We start from the raw sequence: 21,963 nt of genomic DNA on the forward strand, positions 1-21,963 counted from the left end.
GTAAAAGCTTTTATTCGATTCAAATCAACATTGCGCACATTTACTGTCATGAGTACTTTAGGGCATCTGCTTGGAAAAACATCTCTCTTCCCAATCCACCTGAAGTTTTTTATAGCAGAAGAAATAGACGTCACAACTGAAAACCCTTTGTCCATTTTCACAGTAAGTTCTTAGTGCTTGTAAGGTGCTGTGGCTTTGTTCCTCGGTTCAAATCCCAGCAGTGCCTACTCTAATCAGGAAAGTAAGATCATTGTGTCTTCTGTGGCAGAGCTCCTCTAACAATGTAGGAGGATATTTTTTAATGGTGGCTTTGTAGCTGGCTCTTTTGCATCAGAGATGCAACTCTCTGTTTCAACAATGAAGGCCATTATCCAATTCTCTTCAATTTCTGATTTGAAATCTGCTATCATGACACAGATTTTTATGATATGCCAGTGATGCCACTGAGTGTAGAATAGTTCACAAACTCTGCAGGGCTTTTTTGAACCAAGAAGTCTTTACATCAAGTTACCTGAAGTTGCTGGCCAAGCCAACTATAAAGTGTCTCGATAGATCGATGTCATAAGCCAATCAAGTATCCATCATCTCTTGATGGTGAGAAGTACAGGAACTGTAGGCATAGTTTTCTTTCACTGTTCAGGGTGTTTGTACTCCAAATGTAGAGTTTTCAGACATTGCTGAATGTTGGAAAGGTGCAATTGACCATTGAATGATTTTCCTCAAACCTTTTCAATCTGTGCTCAGGTTCAGAGAGGACTACATAGTGGACTACTGCTTGGTGAAGGGGGATATGGTCAGATGTGGGCATGTGTAAGGTGCTGTGGCTTAGTTGGTCAAAGTGCCTGTCTAGTAAACAGGAGATCCTGGGTTTAAATCCCAGCAGTGCCTAAAAGCAGAAGAAAGCTCATCACTGCTTCTGCTGATGTGCTCTTCTAGCTATGTAAAAGCTTTTATTCGATTCAAATCAACATTGCGCACATTTACTGTCATGAGTACTTTAGGGCTTCTGCTTGAAAAAACATCTCTTTTCCCAATCCACCTGAAGTATTTTATAGCAGAAGAAATAGACGTCACAACTGAAAACCCTTTGTCCATTTTCACAGTAAGTTCTTAGTGCTTGTAAGGTGCTGTGGCTTTGTTCCTCGGTTCAAATCCCAGCAGTGCCTACTCTAATCAGGAAAGTAAGATCATTGTGACTTCTGTGGCAGAGCTCCTCTAACAATGTAGGAGGATATTTTTTAACGGTGGCTTTGTAGCTGGCTCTGTTGCATCACAGATGCAACTCTCTGTTTCAACGATGAAGACCATTATCCAATGCTTTTCCATTTCTGATTTGAAATCTGCTATCATGACACAGAGTTTTATGATATGCCAGTGATGCCACTTTGTGTAGAATAGTTCACAAACTCTTCTACATTGTGTCTTCTGTGGCAGAGCTCCTCTGACAATGTAGGGAGGATCTTTTTAATGGTGGCTTTGTAGCTGGCTCCGTTGCATCACAGATGCAACTCTCTGTTTCAACGTTGAAGATTTTGATGATATGCCAGTGATGCCACTGTGTGTAGAATAGTTCACAAAGTCTGCAGGGCTTTTTTGAACCAAGACGTCTTTACATCAAGTTACCTGAAGTTGCTGGCAAAGCCAACTATAAAGTGTCTTGATTGATCGATGTCATAAGCCCATCAAGTATCCATCATCTCTTGATGGTGAGGAGTACAGGAACTGTAGACATAGTTTTCTTTCACTGTTCAGGGTTTTTGTACTCCAAATGTAGAGTTTTCAGACATTGCTGCATGTTGGAAAGGTGCAATTGACCATTGAATGATTTTCCTCAAACCTTTTTACCTGTGCTCAGGTTCAGAGAGGACTACATAGTGGCCTACTGCTTGGTGAAGGGCGATATGGTCAGATACGGGCATGTGTAAGGTGCTGTGGCTTAGTTGGTCAAAGTGCCTGTCTAGTAAACAGGAGATCCTGGGTTCAAATCCTAGCAGTGCCTAATCAGAGAAGAAATCTCATCACTGCTTCTGCTGATGTGCTCTTCTAGCTATGAACAAGCTTTTATTTGATTCAAATTGACATTGCGCACATTTACTGTCATGAGTATTTTAGGGCATCTGCTTGAAAAAACATCTCTCTTCCCAATCCACCTGAAGTATCCTATAGCAGAATAAATGGACGTCACAACTGAAAACCCATAGTCCATTCTCACGGTGAATTGGTTGTGCTTATAAGGCGCTGTGGCTTAGTTGGTCAAAGTGCCTGTCTTGTAAACAGGAGATCCTGGGTTCTAATCCCAGCAGTGCCTTCTCTAGCCTGAGAATACAGGTCACTACAGCTTCTGCTCATGTCCCTTTTAAACAATGTAAACGCTTTCTTTTTGTTCAAAATGGACTTTGTGCACACTTACTGTCATCACTGTTACAGGGCATCTGTTTGAAAAAACATCTCTTTTCCCAATCCACCTGGAGCATTGTATAGTAAAAGAAATAGACGTCACAACTGAGAACCTTTTGTCCATTTTCACAGTGACTTGTTTGTTCTCATAAGGCACTGTGGCTTAGTTGGTCAAAGTACCTGTCTTGTAAACAGTAGATCCTGGGACCAAATCCAAGCAGTGCCTACTCTAATCTGGAAAGCACTGTCATTGTTTCTTTTGTCGGAGAGCTCATCTAACAATGCAGCACGATTTTTTTTTTGAATGAAAAGGAAGAAAAGAAACACACTTTTCTTGATCCCACAGGGGAAGTTCTTTTTCCTCACTCAGTTGTTGTTTTATGTACATCACATGAATTCAGAGTAAGAAACACAAACATGTAAACACCCACATGCGAATACAGTCTGTATATGGTAATAGTGGAGAAATGCACAGTGAGGGGGGCTGCCTCTCGCAAGTGCCCGGGAACAATTTTGGGGTCAGCTGCATTGCTCAAAGGCACCTCTGCAGTGCCCAGGTCATGTGCTGGCATCCCTCCAGCTACTAGTCCATCTTCTGTTTTTTGGTCTTCCTGAGACTCGAACCGGCGACCCTTCGGCTCCTAGCCAAGTTCCCCCTCCAGACTGAGGAGGAGAGATCCTGGGTTCAAATCCCAGCAGTGTCTTCTGTGGCAGAGCTCCTCTAACAATGTAGGAGGATATTTTCTAATGGTGGCTTTGTAGCTGGCTCTGTTGTATCACCGATCCAACTCTCTGTTTCAACGATGAAGGCCATTAACCAATTCTCTTCAATATGTCATTAGAAATCTGCTATCATGACAGTGATGTTCATGATGTGACAGTGAAGCCACTGTGTGTAGAATAGTTCACAAATTTTGTTCAAATCTGACGTTGCGCACATTTCATATTATGCATGTTTTTGCTGCCTATGTAGAGCACTTTGAACTGCCTTGTGTTTGAAATGTGTCATACAAGCCTTGAGGCAACATATTATTAAATCAAATATTTAGCAATATGAGAACAGGTTTGACAATCTCATTACCCAATAGGGGTCACACGCTTGTTTTTCATAGAAGGTACCATTCAAACATATCCATTTCTGTATTATTGTTTTTGTGCAGCGAGGATGTTCAGTGGAGTCGAGCCTCAGTGTAAAACCTCTTGAAGACTTTTACTGCTCAGCTGCTCCTCTGGAAACACTAACACATCTGGAAGTTAATCCAACCCGGAGATAAGATCCCCCAAACTCTAAACTAAGTTAATATTTTATCTTTCCATCCATTATTCAACAAGGAAATTCAGAGTAACATTGAAATACACATGTTAAGTAGTAGTTTATTGAAATCAGACTGGAGCGGCATTGTTGTGTCTCTTAACTCTCTGCGCCACCTTAATGTGGCCTCGCCTGGTTACAGCGTCGTGGCATCACTGGCAACAGGTGGCAGTCGGTGTCAAAGATACACTGGCGATCAAAGAGACTCTATGTAAAGGGCTGAAACATGGTTAGAATACAATTTCCGATGTGTACTTTCAAAATAAAATACACGTGCGTTTAAGTTTTCAAATAAGTAAGCAAGAGGCCACAGTCAACTCACCCGGTTTAAGCAATAACCGAAAAGAAATGATCAATTTTACTTCTGTACTTGCCAGGCGCCGTCTACTCTAACAGTACAATACACAATGACAAGAAACACTGATCTTATATTACAAACCTGCAAGTTTTACCCGACTAAAGGCTGCTACATTAAATACGATATACCATAATTCTCGTTTAAGTGGATCTTTCGTTTTTGGAAAAAAGGAAGCAAGAGGTAATTTCATTAAAAAACATTTCACTTTTATGTAAAACACAACTGTTGTGTGGCGCCACTGTCACCTATATAAGTACATTAGGGAAAACACACGTGACGTCAGAAAACTCACTGTTGAGCCCTTCGTCCGGAGACGTCTTGGACTCATCAACGAAATGTCCAAAGAAAGAGGAGGGGGGCGGGGGGTACTTGAACTGCGGTCAACTCTAAAAAGTAGGTGGGGCTAATTTGACCATGGGGCTTTAAATGAAGGTTGGTTTGACAGCAGTCTACAAATGGTTACACCAAGGCGATCATCATCCGGCGATTCCTGAATCAGAGAGCTGAGAATTTGTTCTGTAAGTGTCATCCAATTTAGGTAATTCAATTTTGAAAGCAACATATTTTGTTTCCGGTTTTTGTTATATCTAACTGTGGCTGACTTGACTCATCTTCGTCTTCGGATTTGAGGTTACCTGTCCTGCAGGCGTCGGGTGACCGAGGAAGGGCTGCGCACTGCGGCTTCTCCGTTATTTATTGACTGGAGGAACCAATGGAGGTATGACCGAGTCTGTCTTGTCTGTATGCTCTGTGGGAAACACTCAAGCTGTGTAATTTGACTGCGTTTTGGGGACAAAAACACTCCATCAAACACGCGTTCTTTATTCCTCACAGCGTATTTGTGGACTATCATCTCTGATCTCTTGTCACGTGTGCGTCATAAATCGAGACACGTTGGATGTTTTTCACAGCAGAAGGCGATGATAACCTCAGTCAACTTCATGAAATTACGTTTTCTGGCAGCACAGACAGCAGAACACGTTTATTTGTTTGTTTTAATGTTTTTATTCTGAAACAAACACCGAAGTGTTACGTTATTTAAGCGAAATTGCCAAAACGTGTTCCCCCTCCCCCCCAATCTATGGCACAGCTGAGCCGCTTTGTGTTTCTTAGATTATAAACTGTAATACATTCCAGTCGTTAAGCATTTACAGCCTTTTTGGGACATGAGACAGATTGTGACGTTGGGAATCAAAATATTTCAACATCAGCACCCATAACTGAACACACAGCAAACACCAACTAACAAACAGACGGACAAAGAAACAAACAGATATTGAATGAGAAAATACTTTATTAAATCCTGGCGAAGCATGCATGTTCTTTCTCTGGTGTGACAAAAGAGAATCACGTTACCAAAACAGACGTTGCCAACATGTCGTGTCATGTATGGTCTCAATATAGGTTTAGATAAAGTTGATAAATAAAAATCAGGACACCGACTTTTATATTGTTTCTCACCGACCCTTTCTTCTTTGTCTCCTTTCTTCTTTCTTGTCTTTGTTTTGGCCTTACCAAATGGATACAATCGTGATTCTTGACCAATTTCGGACTTTTTTTTGTTATTTTAAAACAACTTTTGGCTCTTAAATGTGTGTGTGTGTGTGTGTGTATGTGTGTGTGTGCCCAGTTGTATATGTTTTTATTAACAAGTATACATAAAATATGGTGTAAAACAGTGTCAATTCAGACTGATGACTAACATTGTGTTGTGTTGCTGCCTTCCAGGTGTGTGTGAGCTGCAGTGCCCAGGTCATGTGCTGGCATCCCTCCAGCTACTAGTCCATCTTGTGTTTTTTGGTCTTCCTGAGACTCGAACCGGCGACCCTTCGGCTCCTAGCCAAGTTCCCCCTCCAGACTGAGGAGGAGAGATCCTGGGTTCAAATCCCAGCAGTGTCTTCTGTGGCAGAGCTCCTCTAACAATGTAGGAGGATATTTTCTAATGGTGGCTTTGTAGCTGGCTCTGTTGTATCACCGATCCAACTCTCTGTTTCAACGATGAAGGCCATTAACCAATTCTCTTCAATATGTCATTAGAAATCTGCTATCATGACAGTGATGTTCATGATATGACAGTGAAGCCACTGTGTGTAGAATAGTTCACAAATTTTGTTCAAATCTGACGTTGCGCACATTTCATATTATGCATGTTTTTGCTGCCTATGTAGAGCACTTTGAACTGCCTTGTGTTTGAAATGTGTCATACAAGCCTTGAGGCAACATATTATTAAATCAAATATTTAGCAATATGAGAACAGGTTTGACAATCTCATTACCCAATAGGGGTCACACGCTTGTTTTTCATAGAAGGTACCATTCAAACATATCCATTTCTGTATTATTGTTTTTGTGCAGCGAGGATGTTCAGTGGAGTCGAGCCTCAGTGTAAAACCTCTTGAAGACTTTTACTGCTCAGCTGCTCCTCTGGAAACACTAACACATCTGGAAGTTAATCCAACCCGGAGATAAGATCCCCCAAACTCTAAACTAAGTTAATATTTTATCTTTCCATCCATTATTCAACAAGGAAATTCAGAGTAACATTGAAATACACATGTTAAGTAGTAGTTTATTGAAATCAGACTGGAGCGGCATTGTTGTGTCTCTTAACTCTCTGCGCCACCTTAATGTGGCCTCGCCTGGTTACAGCGTCGTGGCATCACTGGCAACAGGTGGCAGTCGGTGTCAAAGATACACTGGCGATCAAAGAGACTCTATGTAAAGGGCTGAAACATGGTTAGAATACAATTTCCGATGTGTACTTTCAAAATAAAATACACGTGCGTTTAAGTTTTCAAATAAGTAAGCAAGAGGCCACAGTCAACTCACCCGGTTTAAGCAATAACCGAAAAGAAATGATCAATTTTACTTCTGTACTTGCCAGGCGCCGTCTACTCTAACAGTACAATACACAATGACAAGAAACACTGATCTTATATTACAAACCTGCAAGTTTTACCCGACTAAAGGCTGCTACATTAAATACGATATACCATAATTCTCGTTTAAGTGGATCTTTCGTTTTTGGAAAAAAGGAAGCAAGAGGTAATTTCATTAAAAAACATTTCACTTTTATGTAAAACACAACTGTTGTGTGGCGCCACTGTCACCTATATAAGTACATTAGGGAAAACACACGTGACGTCAGAAAACTCACTGTTGAGCCCTTCGTCCGGAGACGTCTTGGACTCATCAACGAAATGTCCAAAGAAAGAGGAGGGGGGCGGGGGGTACTTGAACTGCGGTCAACTCTAAAAAGTAGGTGGGGCTAATTTGACCATGGGGCTTTAAATGAAGGTTGGTTTGACAGCAGTCTACAAATGGTTACACCAAGGCGATCATCATCCGGCGATTCCTGAATCAGAGAGCTGAGAATTTGTTCTGTAAGTGTCATCCAATTTAGGTAATTCAATTTTGAAAGCAACATATTTTGTTTCCGGTTTTTGTTATATCTAACTGTGGCTGACTTGACCCATCTTCGTCTTCGGATCTGAGGTTACCTGTCCTGCAGGCGTCGGGTGACCGAGGAAGGGCTGCGCACTGCGGCTTCTCCGTTATTTATTGACTGGAGGAACCAATGGAGGTATGACCGAGTCTGTCTTGTCTGTATGCTCTGTGGGAAACACTCAAGCTGTGTAATTTGACTGCGTTTTGGGGACAAAAACACTCCATCAAACACGCGTTCTTTATTCCTCACAGCGTATTTGTGGACTATCATCTCTGATATCTTGTCACGTGTGCGTCATAAATCGAGACACGTTGGATGTTTTTCACAGCAGAAGGCGATGATAACCTCAGTCAACTTCATGAAATTACGTTTTCTGGCAGCACAGACAGCAGAACACGTTTATTTGTTTGTTTTAATGTTTTTATTCTGAAACAAACACCGAAGTGTTACGTTATTTAAGCGAAATTGCCAAAACGTGTTCCCCCTCCCCCCCAATCTATGGCACAGCTGAGCCGCTTTGTGTTTCTTAGATTATAAACTGTAATACATTCCAGTCGTTAAGCATTTACAGCCTTTTTGGGACATGAGACAGATTGTGACGTTGGGAATCAAAATATTTCAACATCAGCACCCATAACTGAACACACAGCAAACACCAACTAACAAACAGACGGACAAAGAAACAAACAGATATTGAATGAGAAAATACTTTATTAAATCCTGGCGAAGCATGCATGTTCTTTCTCTGGTGTGACAAAAGAGAATCACGTTACCAAAACAGACGTTGCCAACATGTCGTGTCATATATGGTCTCAATATAGGTTTAGATAAAGTTGATAAATAAAAATCAGGACACCGACTTTTATATTGTTTCTCACCGACCCTTACTTCTTTGTCTCCTTTCTTCTTTCTTGTCTTTGTTTTGGCCTTTCCAAATGGATACAATCGTGATTCTTGACCAATTTCGGACTTTTTTTTGTTATTTTAAAACAACTTTTGGCTCTTAAATGTGTGTGTGTGTGTGTGTGTATGTGTGTGTGTGCCCAGTTGTATATATTTTTATTAACAAGTATACATAAAATATGGTGTAAAACAGTGTAAATTCAGACTGATGACTAACATTGTGTTGTGTTGCTGCCTTCCAGGTGTGTGTGAGCAGCATGGGAGGTGTATGAGAGTGTTTGTGAGCGATGACACCACCCTCCCCCTCTCCACTGTCCCAGGTGAAGCTTGGTTGGCCGTACAGCGTGCGTGATACTCTGCTGCGGCGCCATGAGCACCGGCCATTTGTTTTGTGCCTGTCTGGTCTCTACGGTTGCCGGTGGAGAGGCGACCACGGGAGCCGAACACAGCCCGGAGGTCGCTGCTGCAACAAGGTCAGAGGTCACAAGGACGTCACTGTGGGATGGGGAGGATCTTGGTCTATAGTGGCCTTTAGACCTCTTCTCTATGTGTATTTACAGTTATGTAACATTTTGGAGATCGTTTTTTGATACAGAAAGAAGGGGGGGGGGGGGGGGGGGAGAGAGAGAGAGAGAGAGAGAGAGAGAGAGAGAGGAGAGAAGTGTTAACTGGGACCTGTGGAATGTGTGACCGGGACGTGGACAAAATGTTTAAGGAGACGAGGCAGCGGTGACCTCCACCTGTACATTCGAGTTGTTTATAACAGCGTTGTTGGAGATAAATAGTTGTGTTCAGTGTCAAAGTAAAACTAGTGAGGCCACATTATCCCACTTCTTTTGGTCTGTTTGGGCACATTACCATATACAGATTATTCATTTATTTTTTACTATTATTATAAATAAGGAGAGAGAGAGAGCGAGAGGAAGAGGTGAGAAACCCTGAAGAGAACCAGTCTATGCAATGTTAGTTAAGTAAGTTAATTAGGTCACAGAGTTCTGGATGACATCAGTGTTGCTGGTTCGATGATCTTGTAGGTACAGTTTTTACAGGATCAGTTGAAGAGAAAACATCATGTGTCTCAGCCATTCTATAAAAGAGGGAGGTGTGAGGGATTTCCAGTGCAGAAGCAGGCGGCGTCTAGCAAGCAGAGAGGTGAAAATCGTCACATTTCTTTTTTGCGCATTGTTAAAATTCCGAAGATGAGGAGAGGGTGGGAGCTGCACAAAACATTAGGCTTAGGTTACAGATTAAGATTTAAAATACTTTATTCTTGTCATTTTGCATGCAATTCACGGCAATCACATACAATTGATATTTGTCTTGCACCCCCTACATATCACACACACAAACACATGCACTACAGAGGGAGGGAGGGAGGGAGGGAGGGGGTTGTTGCAGACTGGACCCTAGGGGGAGATGCGTTTGTAAATTTAAAGTGTTTCCTATATTGATACCAAATCTTTAGAGTATTGAGAACCCCAGGGTTTTTGGTGAACCTTGAGAACTCGGTTGGGAGAGAAGAATATATCAGGCCAGCTATGGAAGAGGAATTGCAGCAGGATTGAGCTTCCAGCCTGCACCAGGCTAGATCAGAGGAGTCAACACAGTAGCATCATTTATTGGATTGGAGGTTTGGTAAGACGAGACCTCCACTGAACTTACGTCTTTGTAATAATGATTCGCGGATCCTTGGAGGTTTCGCACCCCAAATGAAGGCGCAGATCATCAGCTCTTGTTGAGCACAAATTCAGATTATTGAAGAGTGATTGATTTTGAGACTCAGCTGAAGATGTAGAATTTGAATTTCAAATATGCAAATACAAATGTAATTTTCCAAATTCACACAAGGATCACAACATTGACGTTTACTAATGGTACCTGCAGAAAAAAAACAGAATTTTAATGTAGATCACAACTTAAAATGTAGTGATCATCCAACCTCATTTAGCCAATCAGATACTTGCATGTAATGAACAGGAGCAGGCTGAGTGGAGTGGAGTCCAACACTGATTTCTATTGACTACTTCAACCAGAGGAGTCACTATGTCTCACTCATTCATCGACTAATTAAAGTACCAGCATGTTTTATCATGGTGACTGTGCGTATATGTCAGCTCATGGTGTTGAAATAGGATAAACTCACGTCAGCGCTGCGGTAATGTTATGATGAGAAGCAGAGCCAGGCCCGTGTTCGCTCTTATGAAGTTGTGGCATTCATCTCACAATCTCACTTAAGCCAGTTAAACGCTGTCCTGCTTGAATTCCTCCTCTCCCTGCATTGGGTTCAAGGATCAGGCAGTCCGTCTCCATGGAAACAAGGCAGTACATGATTAAGACTCATGATGAAGTATGTATTAAAGGCCTGTGTTTTGTCTCCTTACAGCTGGAAGGTGCCTGTTTTGCCCTGCTGGTCGCGGCCTTCTGCCTGACGTTGGTGTTTCTCTACTTTTGGGGTGAAGCACAGAATGACTACAATGATTTTGACTGGTGGGTTGAGTGAACGATTGGGTTTAATTCAGTAATTAGTGAGGCACATAGATTATATCCACCAATATACACAAATAATAGCATTTGGAGGAGGTTGTCACTTGGTGGTCTTTCTGTTTTAATGCTGCAGGATTTCTACAGTCATGGATCGCAGATGTTTATTATATTATTGAAGGTTTTTCTGATATTCAAGATGTATATGCTCACTTCAGTATAGTAACGTATAGGGCTGGGAAGCAGAACTGTTTAAATGGGGCTTTTTTGCTCATTTCAGCAATTTCATATATAAACATCATGATTCAGTGTAGGGAATAAAAAGATTAGCCCTTTAAAAGGAAGCAGATGTTGCACAGAGCTGGAGTCCCACAATGCACTATGAAGATTACTGTGACAAAACAATGTGTGCAGAGAGATTCAAAAAGAGTTTAAAGTTACACCAACATTATCATATTGGCAATCAGTCGCCAACTGCTTACAGGCTGAACAGCCAGAAACAAATAGTGCAGAGTTCAACTGTGCACAGAAAAGGCTGTGGGGATCTCTGCAATGGAAAGTCTGGAAACAGTCTGCACCATGACTATCTACTATTAATTGTGTTTCACACACACAGAGGACAAAGTAGTTTCCTCAGACATAAATGTGTGACTGACACAACTTGAAATGTATAACTTTCACATATGAGTTTTTGCGAGTTTTAAAGGTCAAGGTCAGTTGTCAGTCAATTCCCTATTTGAGTAATTTCTTCAGTTTCAATATGACACATTCATATTGTCATTTATGATAATGCAGTTCTAAATTGTGTACGCAGCTGTCGTCACTGGGGCCTCATTCATACACATTTTAAGATTTATTAACAATAATCCAACTAAATGGGAGAATTTGAACTCCTGTACCGAAAGTGTCCAATGCTTATGCACATTTTGCAGACACATTGGGGAAAAGCAGTCAAAATAAGTGGATTTCTCACAAGTCATTCCAGTCTGTCCAATACAAAACTGCCACTCACTAATCAAGATGAAGATATACTTTATGATATCTTTAGAGGACTTTGTCTTGGCCTCAGTGTCACAGCATAAACATTTATTAACTAATTGTGTGTACTTTGTTATCTTGCATGCATTCATTCGTTTCATCCATCCACTGTACTGTAACTGTTGCACAGTCATTTCCCTCGCGATAATAAACTTACATAACACAAGCAGCACATCCTGTTTGTACAGAGCCACATGCAAACACATATCATGAATGCCAGCCAATGCTATGATTAATATATGTCAATACATAGAACAGAGTCCCCACTGTGTATTGCACAAACAAAAGAATTCAGTTGTTATGAGTATGTTCATTTTATTACACAGCCTCTTATTGTCTCACATGTTGAGTTCCATTCTTATGTAGCTGTATTTATGACTCTCCACTTAAGTCTTAGGCTATCATGTTATTGTGAATAACCTGAGTTCCTGTGACTGGATGAATCTTGATTCCCACACACAAGTAATGAAAGTGCTTTGAAATAATGGGTTAACAGTAATAACAGTCTGCTTATCAGAGATTAATCCAATTTTTCTTTACTCTATATGCTTTTTGATACGATTCTGTGTGTTTGTATACCCTCACCGCACAGATCTGACTCAACTGACTTTAGATTACTAATTCATTATTGGCATTTACACTTCCACTGCTGTATTAACGTCTGTCCGTCCTTTGCTTCGCATCATCCCGTGCTTACAGGTTCATCTTTGGGAACCTGGGCTTCTGGTTTCCCTGGTCTGTGGTGCTGTTGGTCATCACTGCGGCCTTCTTCACCTACGTCACTGTCCTCACGGTGAGGCGCTTGTACCACGTTCAGGGTTAAATTGAAGAAGACTTGCATCTAATCCAGAAGCAACCAACTTTGATGCAATGGATAGAATGCAGATTGTTTGATCTGGTAGAGATGAACATGTGTCACAGAAAGCCTTGGAGGCAACAGATCAGTTTGCAAACAACTACTGTGCAAAGACACATAACAGCACAAAACAAACACATAAAATCCCCAGTGATAACGATTTATGCATAAGAAGTCTTACTGTAGTGTGACCAGATGCCCTTCATGATCCTCGTCTTACTCTAGCAACAATCTGTCTCAGTTTTGTGCTGTCAATGATTTAAAAGAGCAATTCACAGAACAAATACTGAAGACACTTGGTAGAAATAATTGAGGCAATGGAAAGGGTGGACATGGCTCGGTTAGATTGATGTCAAATGTCCAGTATGAAAGGCCTCTGTGTAGTTAGTCACAGAAGATGTAACCTCAGTGTGATCTCCTTCCTTTGTGCAGACACTGGCTGTATGTTTGCTCTCTCAGGGGCAGAGACTTTATTTACACTGGAGTCACAAGGTAACACTCTCTTCTGGCGTATCTGTGTGTGTGCGCGTGCCTGTGCAAGTGTGTGCGTTCACGTGCGTGTGTGCCTGAGTGAGTGTGTGTGTGTGTACATGTGCAGATGGATCCTCATTGTGGGATCACAACATCATGTCACACCAGCATCCATGTTTGTCAGTCTGTGGGTGTTGTTGGCTCAAACCTGGTGCAGCTGACCGATCAGAACAGGCCATGATCCTTAGGAGAGGGCTTGATAGAGACAATGACCCATTATTTCACTCAGCATGCACAACATTGCTGCAGGAAGGGACATTTAATGTGACTTTTTGTTTTTTGGAACTTTTTAACCATCGCAAATTGTTCCCTTAAGTCAATTTAATATGTCTCTTTAAATGTTGCCACTGCTTGCTTGTTGCTCTTTGCTCCAAGCAAACAAATACCCCTGCCCTGTATTTACTTTGATCCACCGGAGATATTTAATGTTTATATAAATCGGTGAATCCCTGAATTTGACTGCATTATTGTGTGTTTGGATGAAACGTTATCTTTCCCTGACTCTCAGATTGGGATCCTGGTGACTCTGACTTTCTCCATCGCAGCCACTGCTGCCTTATCTGACCTGTGGAGTAAAGAATGGACGACATTACTACTTTCCTTTCAGGTGACATTTTCACTCACCTTTTGAGATCCACTTATCCTGTGTGTTTTTGAAATCCTAATTTCAGATTTTTATGTTTCTTGCCTGACTAGGTAACAGCACCATATCTGCACTTGGGTGGAGTCTTATTGATAACAGCCTTGGCTTGGCCAATAGCTTTGCATTTCTTTCGCATGCATAGCAGAGGTGCGGCATACAGCTTGTGTCATGTATTTGATTTGCACATGTGCAGTAGTGGGCAAATGAATGGGCAACATTCTATGTGATGAAAAAAATACAATTGTCTACAAATAAGTGCGACCCTGTTCACTCACCCAGTCTCTATGTTTGGTCTTTGTTTGCAGTGAGACGGGGCCTTATCATGGGGGTCTACATGATCATCCTTTCTGTCCTCTACTTGGTGCCCTTAGGACTATATTCTCCTTGTATCAAAGAGGAGGGAACCCTAGGCCCAGCACCAGCCCTTATTGGGCACAGAGGAGCACCCATGGTGAGCATGTAGTTACTACAGTCAATCGCTAGCATGGGGAGTAATTCTTGTGTGTTAAATGTTGTATCCTTATTGCAGGATATTTTCAATGAGGTTATCCTCTTTAACACTAGGATTGCATAGTAAAGGAGGCCACATGCCTTGTATCAGGTGCACATTGGAATAATTTTCAGTTGCCTATTGTAAGCAAATAAACAAATTGAAATATAAGTCTGATATTTTTTAGAAATGTAAGGAGTTTGATGTTTACAAGGCAAACTGGTCTTTTCCATTGTCAGACTACAACTAAACAGACAAACACAAGCAATTTTGCGTTTGTTTTGTACGCATGCTGAGAGTCGTGCCATTTGTAACTTTAAAGTTATAACCACCTTGTTCCTCGTAACAGTCCTCGAGGAGGCTCATGTGTTTTATCTTTCCTGTCAGCTTGGCCATTACTTCCTTGTTACTGCGGCTTCAGGAGTAGCTGCAGTAGCTTGCCAGTCTGCTCAGTGATGAATGTGTCTGTTCGTGGTGGGATGTTCCCCAGCTCTGTTTGACAATTCAAAAATGCATTGACTGCAGATGTACATAGAGCTGCATCTACAATAGTTTTTGTTAATGCCTTCCCCACATGCAAAGTACACAACACAGTTGAAAAGGAGACTTTTCTGATCTTCAAAATCAAATCAATCAAAATATTGACTACTATTTTCTATCAAAATAATCAGCAGATTATTTGATTACAATATAATACTTAATGACAGCCAATGTTCCCTCTAAGCTGCGCGCCTGCGCAATCGCGCACTGCTCGCACCTTCTCAGCGCACAAGAAAATCTACGCTGCGCAGAAAATAAAATTCAACATAAACTGTAAATGAACTTCAGCGATCGCGGACACTTTTAGCTCTCACTCAAACCTGAAACACAAAGTACACAAACAACTATATTCATATCGAAAGTGAAGTAGTCAAAATACAAAAGCACGACTAAACACGTGCCTTCACCACACTGAGACAGTCAGTTTTATAGTCAATTGAAAACACTGACTTGTAATAAAAGGCCTGTTCCTTATAATTGTGGTCATCATTGTGTGTCATATGACTTGCAGCTTGCTCCAGAAAACACGCTCATGTCAGCGCAGAAGGCCGTGGCAGCTGGAAGTAGGGGCCTGGAGACCGACGTTACCATGAGGTCAGTTAGCAGGGAATTCAACAATACAATACTATCCTAGCTCTTTATGGGAACACAAGCTGAAGTGACAGTACTGTGCGGGTGGAGTGGCACCGCCCACCCCAGCGCTGGTGTCCTCCCACCTCCAAAATATGTGGGTTAGGTGAATTAGATACTATAATATATACTTTATAGAAAGGGAAAATGAATAGAAATACTGACATGTAACAAACCAGGGATGTTGTGGCTCTGTGGTATGAACATTATCAGTCACCATAGTAAATGTTACTGTTGTGACATTGTCGTAGCTTTGACGGGGTTCCCTTCCTGATGCACGATCAAACCTTGCAGCGCACCACCAACGTCCAGAAAGTGTTCCCCAACCGAACTCACACCCCAGCTGCCATGTTCACTTGGGCTGAGCTGGAAAGCCTCAACGCTGGGTCCTGGTTCCTTTCTGTGAGTCAATTAATTTAGTTTTGTCATACATCGGCATCGACATAGGTGTGCTACGTTTAATACACCGTATTTTCGCTTCATCACAGACATTAAAAGGAAATATAATGTACATGAAAACATACAGTGTTTCCATTTCACATACTGGTTTTGCCTTGAAAACTCATGCTATTACTAACTGCTAATAATAACCACTCAGTTCTTCCTGTATAATAATTATAATCAATTACAGATGTTTGGAAATTGAGGCATTTCTTTATTGTATTGCGACCTATCGTTAGCAGCATTCTGGCACTGGTTGGTACAGAATTACTACATGCCAGTAATTGAAATGGAAAAAAGACAACAACCATAGTACTGGAGCTTAAACAGCTGGCAGATGGAGTACATATTGGCCAGCCTGTTACCTCACACTACTAATTAAGAATTGATGGTTCTGTCCCCTCTAGCACAATCCGTTTGGTACAGCGGGTTCACTGGGAGAAGAGGAGCGGTGGCAGGCGGGAAACCAGTCCGTCTGCAGCCTGCACACCTTCCTCCAGCTGGCCGCTGACAAAGGCCAGTTGGTGATCTTTGATCTTTACCGCCCACCCAAAGATCACCCGTACAGGAACACCTGGGTCCAGCGCACCCTGGAGGTCATCCAAAAGAAATCATCCATCAACTCCTCGCAGGTGGGGCAGACTACACCTCACACTGGTAGATGTTTCTATGTGCTGTTTATCATTTTGATGTCTCACTCCCTAAAGGTGAAGAAGCATATATATACTGTTGGAACTCATCAATTCCTGTATGTTTTATTAACTTTGTCATCAAGTCCAGAAATTGATGTACATCTCTTAGAATAGCTCATATAGTGTTCACTGGCAAAGCCGTTGTTAATAAACCCACCAACTTGACAAACTGCCTCCAATGCTGGATGGATTTGATCCCATTTTCACAGATGACCGTTTATTTGCTGCCCAAAAGCTCTCCACAGCAAGATTATCTGAGTGAAATGGATTCCAGCTAATGTTTTTTCCATCTTTGGGAAGAGGTGATAGTTGGATGGGTGCTTAACTAGTTCAAAGCCAGCCACGGTGCTCCAGTAATCATTTTGACCTTGGGTTGATACACAGTATAGACCGGTATGACCATTATGGCTCGGAATCCTGAAAAAAACACACTGACCTTTGACCTACCTACGATGGATACAATTCTTTGTGTTTTGATTGTTGTTTTTGTAGAGTGAAAGTGAGGGTGAACATTCATAGCATAGAGAGTGTGAGTGTGTAACAGTGTGGACTGTCAAGGTATTTATTGATTGGTGAATAATAAATTAGAATTTCAATTATTAGAAATCAAAAAATGTTGATGGTTTTGATCCATCCACCTCTGGGTCATGGGGCGCCACTCTGCTGGTACTCTCCCTGGGTGGGACTCGAACCCACAATTCCTGGCTTAGAAGGCCAGTGCCTTATCCATGCTTGACCATCTTGTAGAACTGACAGACCCTGTGAAAAATATGTGCAAACCAATATAGGGAAAGATGATACTACAAAAGAAAATGTGCAATGTTTGGCTCAGAACTCATCAATCAACCCTCTGGATGGTTGTTCTTTGTGATGAACATAAGTTTTTACTTGCGTGTGTGTGCCAGGTTCTGTGGCTGCCATCAGATTTCCGGGACCTGGTCCTGGACATGGACCCTGAGCTGCAGCAGACGGCAGGCAGTCTCTTCCCCCTGGAGGAGCTCCAGAAATTCAACATTGTCAAACTCAACTTACACTATAGTTCCATGTCTGCTAAATTGATCAGGTAAGCATGTTTTGGGTTTTTGTTTTTGTGCTGTGAGAGTGTATGGTGAGACAAGTCCCATATGGTCTAGCGGTTAGGATTCCTGGTTTTCACCCAGGTGGCCCGGGTTCGACTCCCGGTATGGGAAAGATAGAGCTGCATCTACAGTAGTTTTTGTTAATGCCTTCCCCACATGCAAAATACACAACACAGTTGAAAAGGAGATAATTTTACTTTTCTCATCTTCAAAATCAAATCAATCATAATATTTACTACTATTTTCTATCAAAATAATCAGCAGATTAATTGATTACAATATAATACATAATGACAGCCCTAACATGCATTCTTGGTAGGCAGATACATTTTAGGTGCATGTTTAGATAAGGTTGATTAAACTTCCAGTCATCCAGCTTCCAACAGCCACACTGTACGCTCTCACTCAAACCTGAAACACAAAGTACACAAACAACTATGTACATATCGAAAGTGAAGTAGTCAAAATACAAAAGCACGACTAAACACGTGCCTTCACCACACTGAGACAGTCAGTTTTGAAGTAAATTGAAAGCACTGACTTTTAAGAAAGGCCTGTTCCTTATAATTGTGGTCATCATTGACCACAAGCTAATCAAGGTTGTTCTCCATATTTTGTTTTCTGTGCAGTGAGTATGCAGCTGTGAACATCACAACAAACCTTTATGTGATTAGTCAGCCTTGGCTTTACTCTCTGGCCTGGTGTAGTGGAGCCCATTCAGTCACCACCAACGCGCCCCAGCTCCTCAGCACTATGAGAGCACCACTCTTCCTCATGGTAAGAGCCAACATCAGCTAAAATAGGGTCTGTTGAGGACACAAGAGATGGAACTCTGAGTGTTCTTTGTGCAGGGCCCCAAAGGAAATTACTTCTGATACCAGTTTCTGATTGTAATTGGCCCAAATACTCTTGTAGACTGGCTGAGCTCTACTTAATACCAACAGCATAATGTCTGTGTGTGTGCTGTCAGTGGTCAGTGAGCGTACAATGGTAATAACAAAACCACACACTGAGCCCCTTGCCCTCTGCTTCTCAGACTCCAGATGAGTACAATCTGATGTGGATTCTCATCGATTTGTTGTCCCTCCTTGTGATCCTCGTCATCTTCATCTTCCACTGGTAAATCGTACACAAACAAACAAGACAAGTTAATAATATGCTTGATCCCTATGCCTTATATATCATTGTGCTCAACTTAAACCTGATGTCGCCCCGTTTCTGGTTTCAGGTGGCGAGAGCGTGAATTGGCCTTCCCCTCAGCTAGCACGATCCTGGTAGACAATAGCACATACAGCAAGTTCAAAACAGGTACAAAAACAGGTCAAAACAGGTTCTACGAGAGAAGAAGGTACAGATCCAGAGATAGAAAGTTCAGATTTGTGTTTCTCTCTCTTCTGTTTTCATTTGAATTCACTCCAAAAGCAGTTGAATACAAATAAGTGAGCATAAGCAGTAAATGTTGAAATGTATGAGGACTATTTTTCTGACTGCACCATCAAGCGGTGATGAAGAGTCAGCCACAAGCAACCGACTTGCAGTGAGAAAACCAACAACACAACAGGCAGACAAAGGGCCGCACCATCATGTGCATGACATCTGTTAAATATTTGATTGAATTAGACCTGGATTGCATTTATTTGCAGTGTGTAATTGGAATTAAGCAGATGATGATGTTTTCTGGGCACCAGGGTATTCCATTGCCCCCAGCATGTTCTTGTAGATTTATTTTCCCAATCCTGAATGAATGGAGTGAAACAGAGAAATGTATCTGTAGTAAAAGGCAAAAATGGCTCTTATTCCTCTTTGTTAGCACCTTTCCCACTTCAACTACTGTATATTGATCCCTCTGGTTTGAAAATGCCTGCTCAGAATTGAAATGGCTTATATTGATCCTATGTAAGTTTAGTTTATGTAGTGTAAGTTTAAGTAATGTCTAAGGTGTGGAAGTCAGTGTTGGGCAGATGACTTGACCTGAGCATTTTAAGTAATACATTTTATGAGGAAAACACCAGAGAAAACCTATTTCTTTAGACATTTTGTAAAAACAAGCCAGATGTGCATTAGAAAAGTTGTATTAATACCTTATGGACGACTCGTACTTTGTAGATCATATCTGTAATTACCACCACCAAGGAGCTTGTGCTCTGGTTTTTTGTTTGTGTGGTTTGCAAAAACATTAATGGACACGTTGGGTTCAAACCAATTACAGCTGATTAGTTGTGAAGCAGATCAGTCAGATTCAGATCTAGGATACTTTTTTATTGCAACATAGGTCTCCTATGATAACATTCCGCATCTGATTGATTTACAAAGTACATATTACAGTGTATCTGACCCAAACCTTTCTGACCCCCTAACAGAGATGAGTGATATCTGGTCAGTCTCCAGCGTTAACTCACAGCGAGAGACGCAGAGTTCGATGACGACTACACCTGACCTGGCTACTGCCACTGAGCAGTAAAGTGTCTGTGAAAGAAGCTGCCTGGTAGTACTGAGCCTCTCACTGCCTGTTCAGGTTTCAAGGACTTCTCATTGGAAGATCTCAGTGAAATACATGTGTTCATGAACATCTGTTGCCTTCCTCAGGTTGAATGTTTCCTTGTTTTACCTCAGAAATGGGAGGAAAAGCTTCTCCTGGAGAGCATTTCACAAAATATACACATTGCAGCACAATTGCCTTTTCTTGTTATAGCTTTGCTGGATAATGTGAGGTAACTTCAGATCAAATGTATTGGATTTTAATCCGTATCATGGTCAGTTGTTTTCAAATGAGAGCTTTAGTTTCTATTTGATTTGTGCAACACTGGAGAGTTGAAAGCTTCAGGTTTTTCCTCCTTAATTTGCCTTTATGTTTATGGAATGTTTTACATTGTTCATCGATTGATTCTCTAATGTGCAAATTCCCAATGTTTTTTACTTCCACATTGCACAATCGGACATTTGTCTTAACTTTTCTTTAAAAAAATATCAGATTAGACTGATGATCTATCAGCAGGATCAATTTACCCCGGGTCCAGATTAATCTGCCAGATTGAAATATATGGTGTCATTTATCTGATCACTGTGTTCAAACAAATAAGGTGACAAACATGCAGGTACCAACAATGTTAAGCTAATGCTGGCTCAGCAGAATTAACATTCCTGCAGTTATGGACAAAGATCCAGGAGAAGATGATGTTGACAATAACTGTACAGTACGATTCATGATAAACCGAGGGCTGTTGTGTCTTGGCGGCTTCGGAGGGTTCACAAAATTTGCAGATTTTGTAAAAAACACGTCCTGCAAATTTGATAGATGAATATGCTGCTACATTGTCAATTCCAGTCTGAAATATATTATTACCAGGCTTGTTGAGATGTTTGTGTCAGTCATATCAACGCAACAGGGCTTACTGTCCCTACTCGTTTAATTTGAAATTCACACTTTTCAAATTCAGAATACAGCAGATGGCTGGAGAAAGATTGGCGCACACATTGGCTCCTTTGTTATGTTCTGATAAGTCTTATTATGGTTCTAAATGGTTCTTACTCATCACTGTGCTTACACAGCACACATTTAACTACCTCCAGTTTATTACTACTACATTCAAACACAACGTTTCATTACATTACATTACGAGCATTTGGCAGACGCTTCTATCCAAAGCGACTTACATTACATTACATTACCACCCTTTGCAGAGGGGGGAGCAATTGAGGGTTTGGTGCCTTGCTCAGGGGCACCTCGGCAGGGGCTCGAACCGGCGACCCCCCGGTTCCCAAGCGGAAGCTCTACCCACTGAGCTACTGCCTCCCTAACATATCCAGGAGCAGTCATTGGTCATATTCCCGCTGCGCCTCAGGTAGAGTGAAGATTGTGGAAATCAGAGTGACCTCTTAAATGCGACAGCCAGATCATTTTCACATTACAAACACACAAATAACCTTTTGATCCCCATTCGTCACCCTGAGGGACCAAGCTCCAAGCAGCTTGCGATCGATTATCAGCCATCAGCAGTTACGGGTGTGTGTGACTGGTTCAGTCACAAGCCCTGCTTACTGGAGTGTAAACCATATTAAAGACAGAGATGTGCACTTGTAAAAGCTCATTTATTCCATGGCTACATCTAAATATGTGGTCACAA

General features: G+C 41.5%; 1 protein-coding gene, 1 long non-coding RNA gene and 4 other non-coding genes across 7 annotated transcripts; all 6 read left to right on the top strand.

Moving 5' to 3' along the window:
• The first annotated feature begins 814 nt into the window (after window positions 1-814).
• On the top strand, window positions 815-888 carry trnat-agu (transfer RNA threonine (anticodon AGU)). Its single transcript has one exon. It is a non-coding gene; the product is annotated as a tRNA-Thr (tRNA).
• A 1,037-nt stretch (window positions 889-1,925) lies between these two features.
• Window positions 1,926-1,999, top strand: trnat-agu (transfer RNA threonine (anticodon AGU)). The gene has a single exon. It is a non-coding gene; the product is annotated as a tRNA-Thr (tRNA).
• A 235-nt stretch (window positions 2,000-2,234) lies between these two features.
• Window positions 2,235-2,308, top strand: trnat-ugu (transfer RNA threonine (anticodon UGU)). Its single transcript has one exon. It is a non-coding gene; the product is annotated as a tRNA-Thr (tRNA).
• Window positions 2,309-4,373: 2,065 nt separating this feature from the next.
• On the top strand, window positions 4,374-7,036 carry LOC143009320 (uncharacterized). Its single transcript, XR_012964682.1, has 3 exons — window positions 4,374-4,605; window positions 4,698-4,785; window positions 5,796-7,036. It is a non-coding gene; the product is annotated as an uncharacterized LOC143009320 (long non-coding RNA).
• Window positions 7,037-7,258: 222 nt separating this feature from the next.
• On the top strand, window positions 7,259-21,097 carry LOC143009319 (glycerophosphodiester phosphodiesterase domain-containing protein 5-like). Of its 2 annotated transcripts, none has more exons than XM_076161416.1 (17): window positions 7,259-7,470; window positions 7,563-7,650; window positions 8,661-8,891; window positions 10,802-10,905; window positions 12,637-12,730; window positions 13,226-13,285; window positions 13,833-13,931; window positions 14,021-14,114; window positions 14,273-14,418; window positions 15,509-15,591; window positions 15,879-16,029; window positions 16,476-16,700; window positions 17,666-17,823; window positions 18,469-18,616; window positions 18,876-18,958; window positions 19,068-19,147; window positions 20,200-21,097. In XM_076161416.1, the coding sequence occupies exons 3-17, from the start codon at window positions 8,706-8,708 to the stop codon at window positions 20,298-20,300; spliced, it is 1,812 nt and encodes a 603-aa protein (XP_076017531.1). In that variant the 5' UTR covers window positions 7,259-7,470; window positions 7,563-7,650; window positions 8,661-8,705; the 3' UTR covers window positions 20,301-21,097. The 2 variants fall into 2 exon arrangements, with proteins under 2 accessions (XP_076017531.1, XP_076017530.1); XM_076161415.1 differs by having other exon boundaries at window positions 7,259-7,450.
• Window positions 17,879-17,950, top strand: trnae-uuc (transfer RNA glutamic acid (anticodon UUC)). Its single transcript has one exon. It is a non-coding gene; the product is annotated as a tRNA-Glu (tRNA).
• Window positions 21,098-21,963: the final 866 nt, after the last annotated feature.

The sequence above is a fragment of the Genypterus blacodes genome, unplaced genomic scaffold (assembly GCF_046128005.1).
Source record: "Genypterus blacodes isolate CSIRO-AG114 ecotype Tasmania unplaced genomic scaffold, CSIRO-AGI_Gbla_v1 ptg000111l_1, whole genome shotgun sequence".
Classification (NCBI taxonomy): Eukaryota; Metazoa; Chordata; class Actinopteri; order Ophidiiformes; family Ophidiidae; genus Genypterus; species Genypterus blacodes.

Bases quoted from the DNA above. Each gene is read 5' to 3' on its own strand.
- LOC143009319 (XM_076161416.1), top strand. From the start codon at position 8,706: ATGACACCACCCTCCCCCTCTCCACTGTCCCAGGTGAAGCTTGGTTGG. The intron at 14,419-15,508 runs GTGAGCATGTAG...TATGACTTGCAG, and splicing joins GGCACAGAGGAGCACCCATG to CTTGCTCCAGAAAACACGCT. The intron at 18,959-19,067 runs GTAAATCGTACA...TTCTGGTTTCAG, and splicing joins GTCATCTTCATCTTCCACTG to GTGGCGAGAGCGTGAATTGG.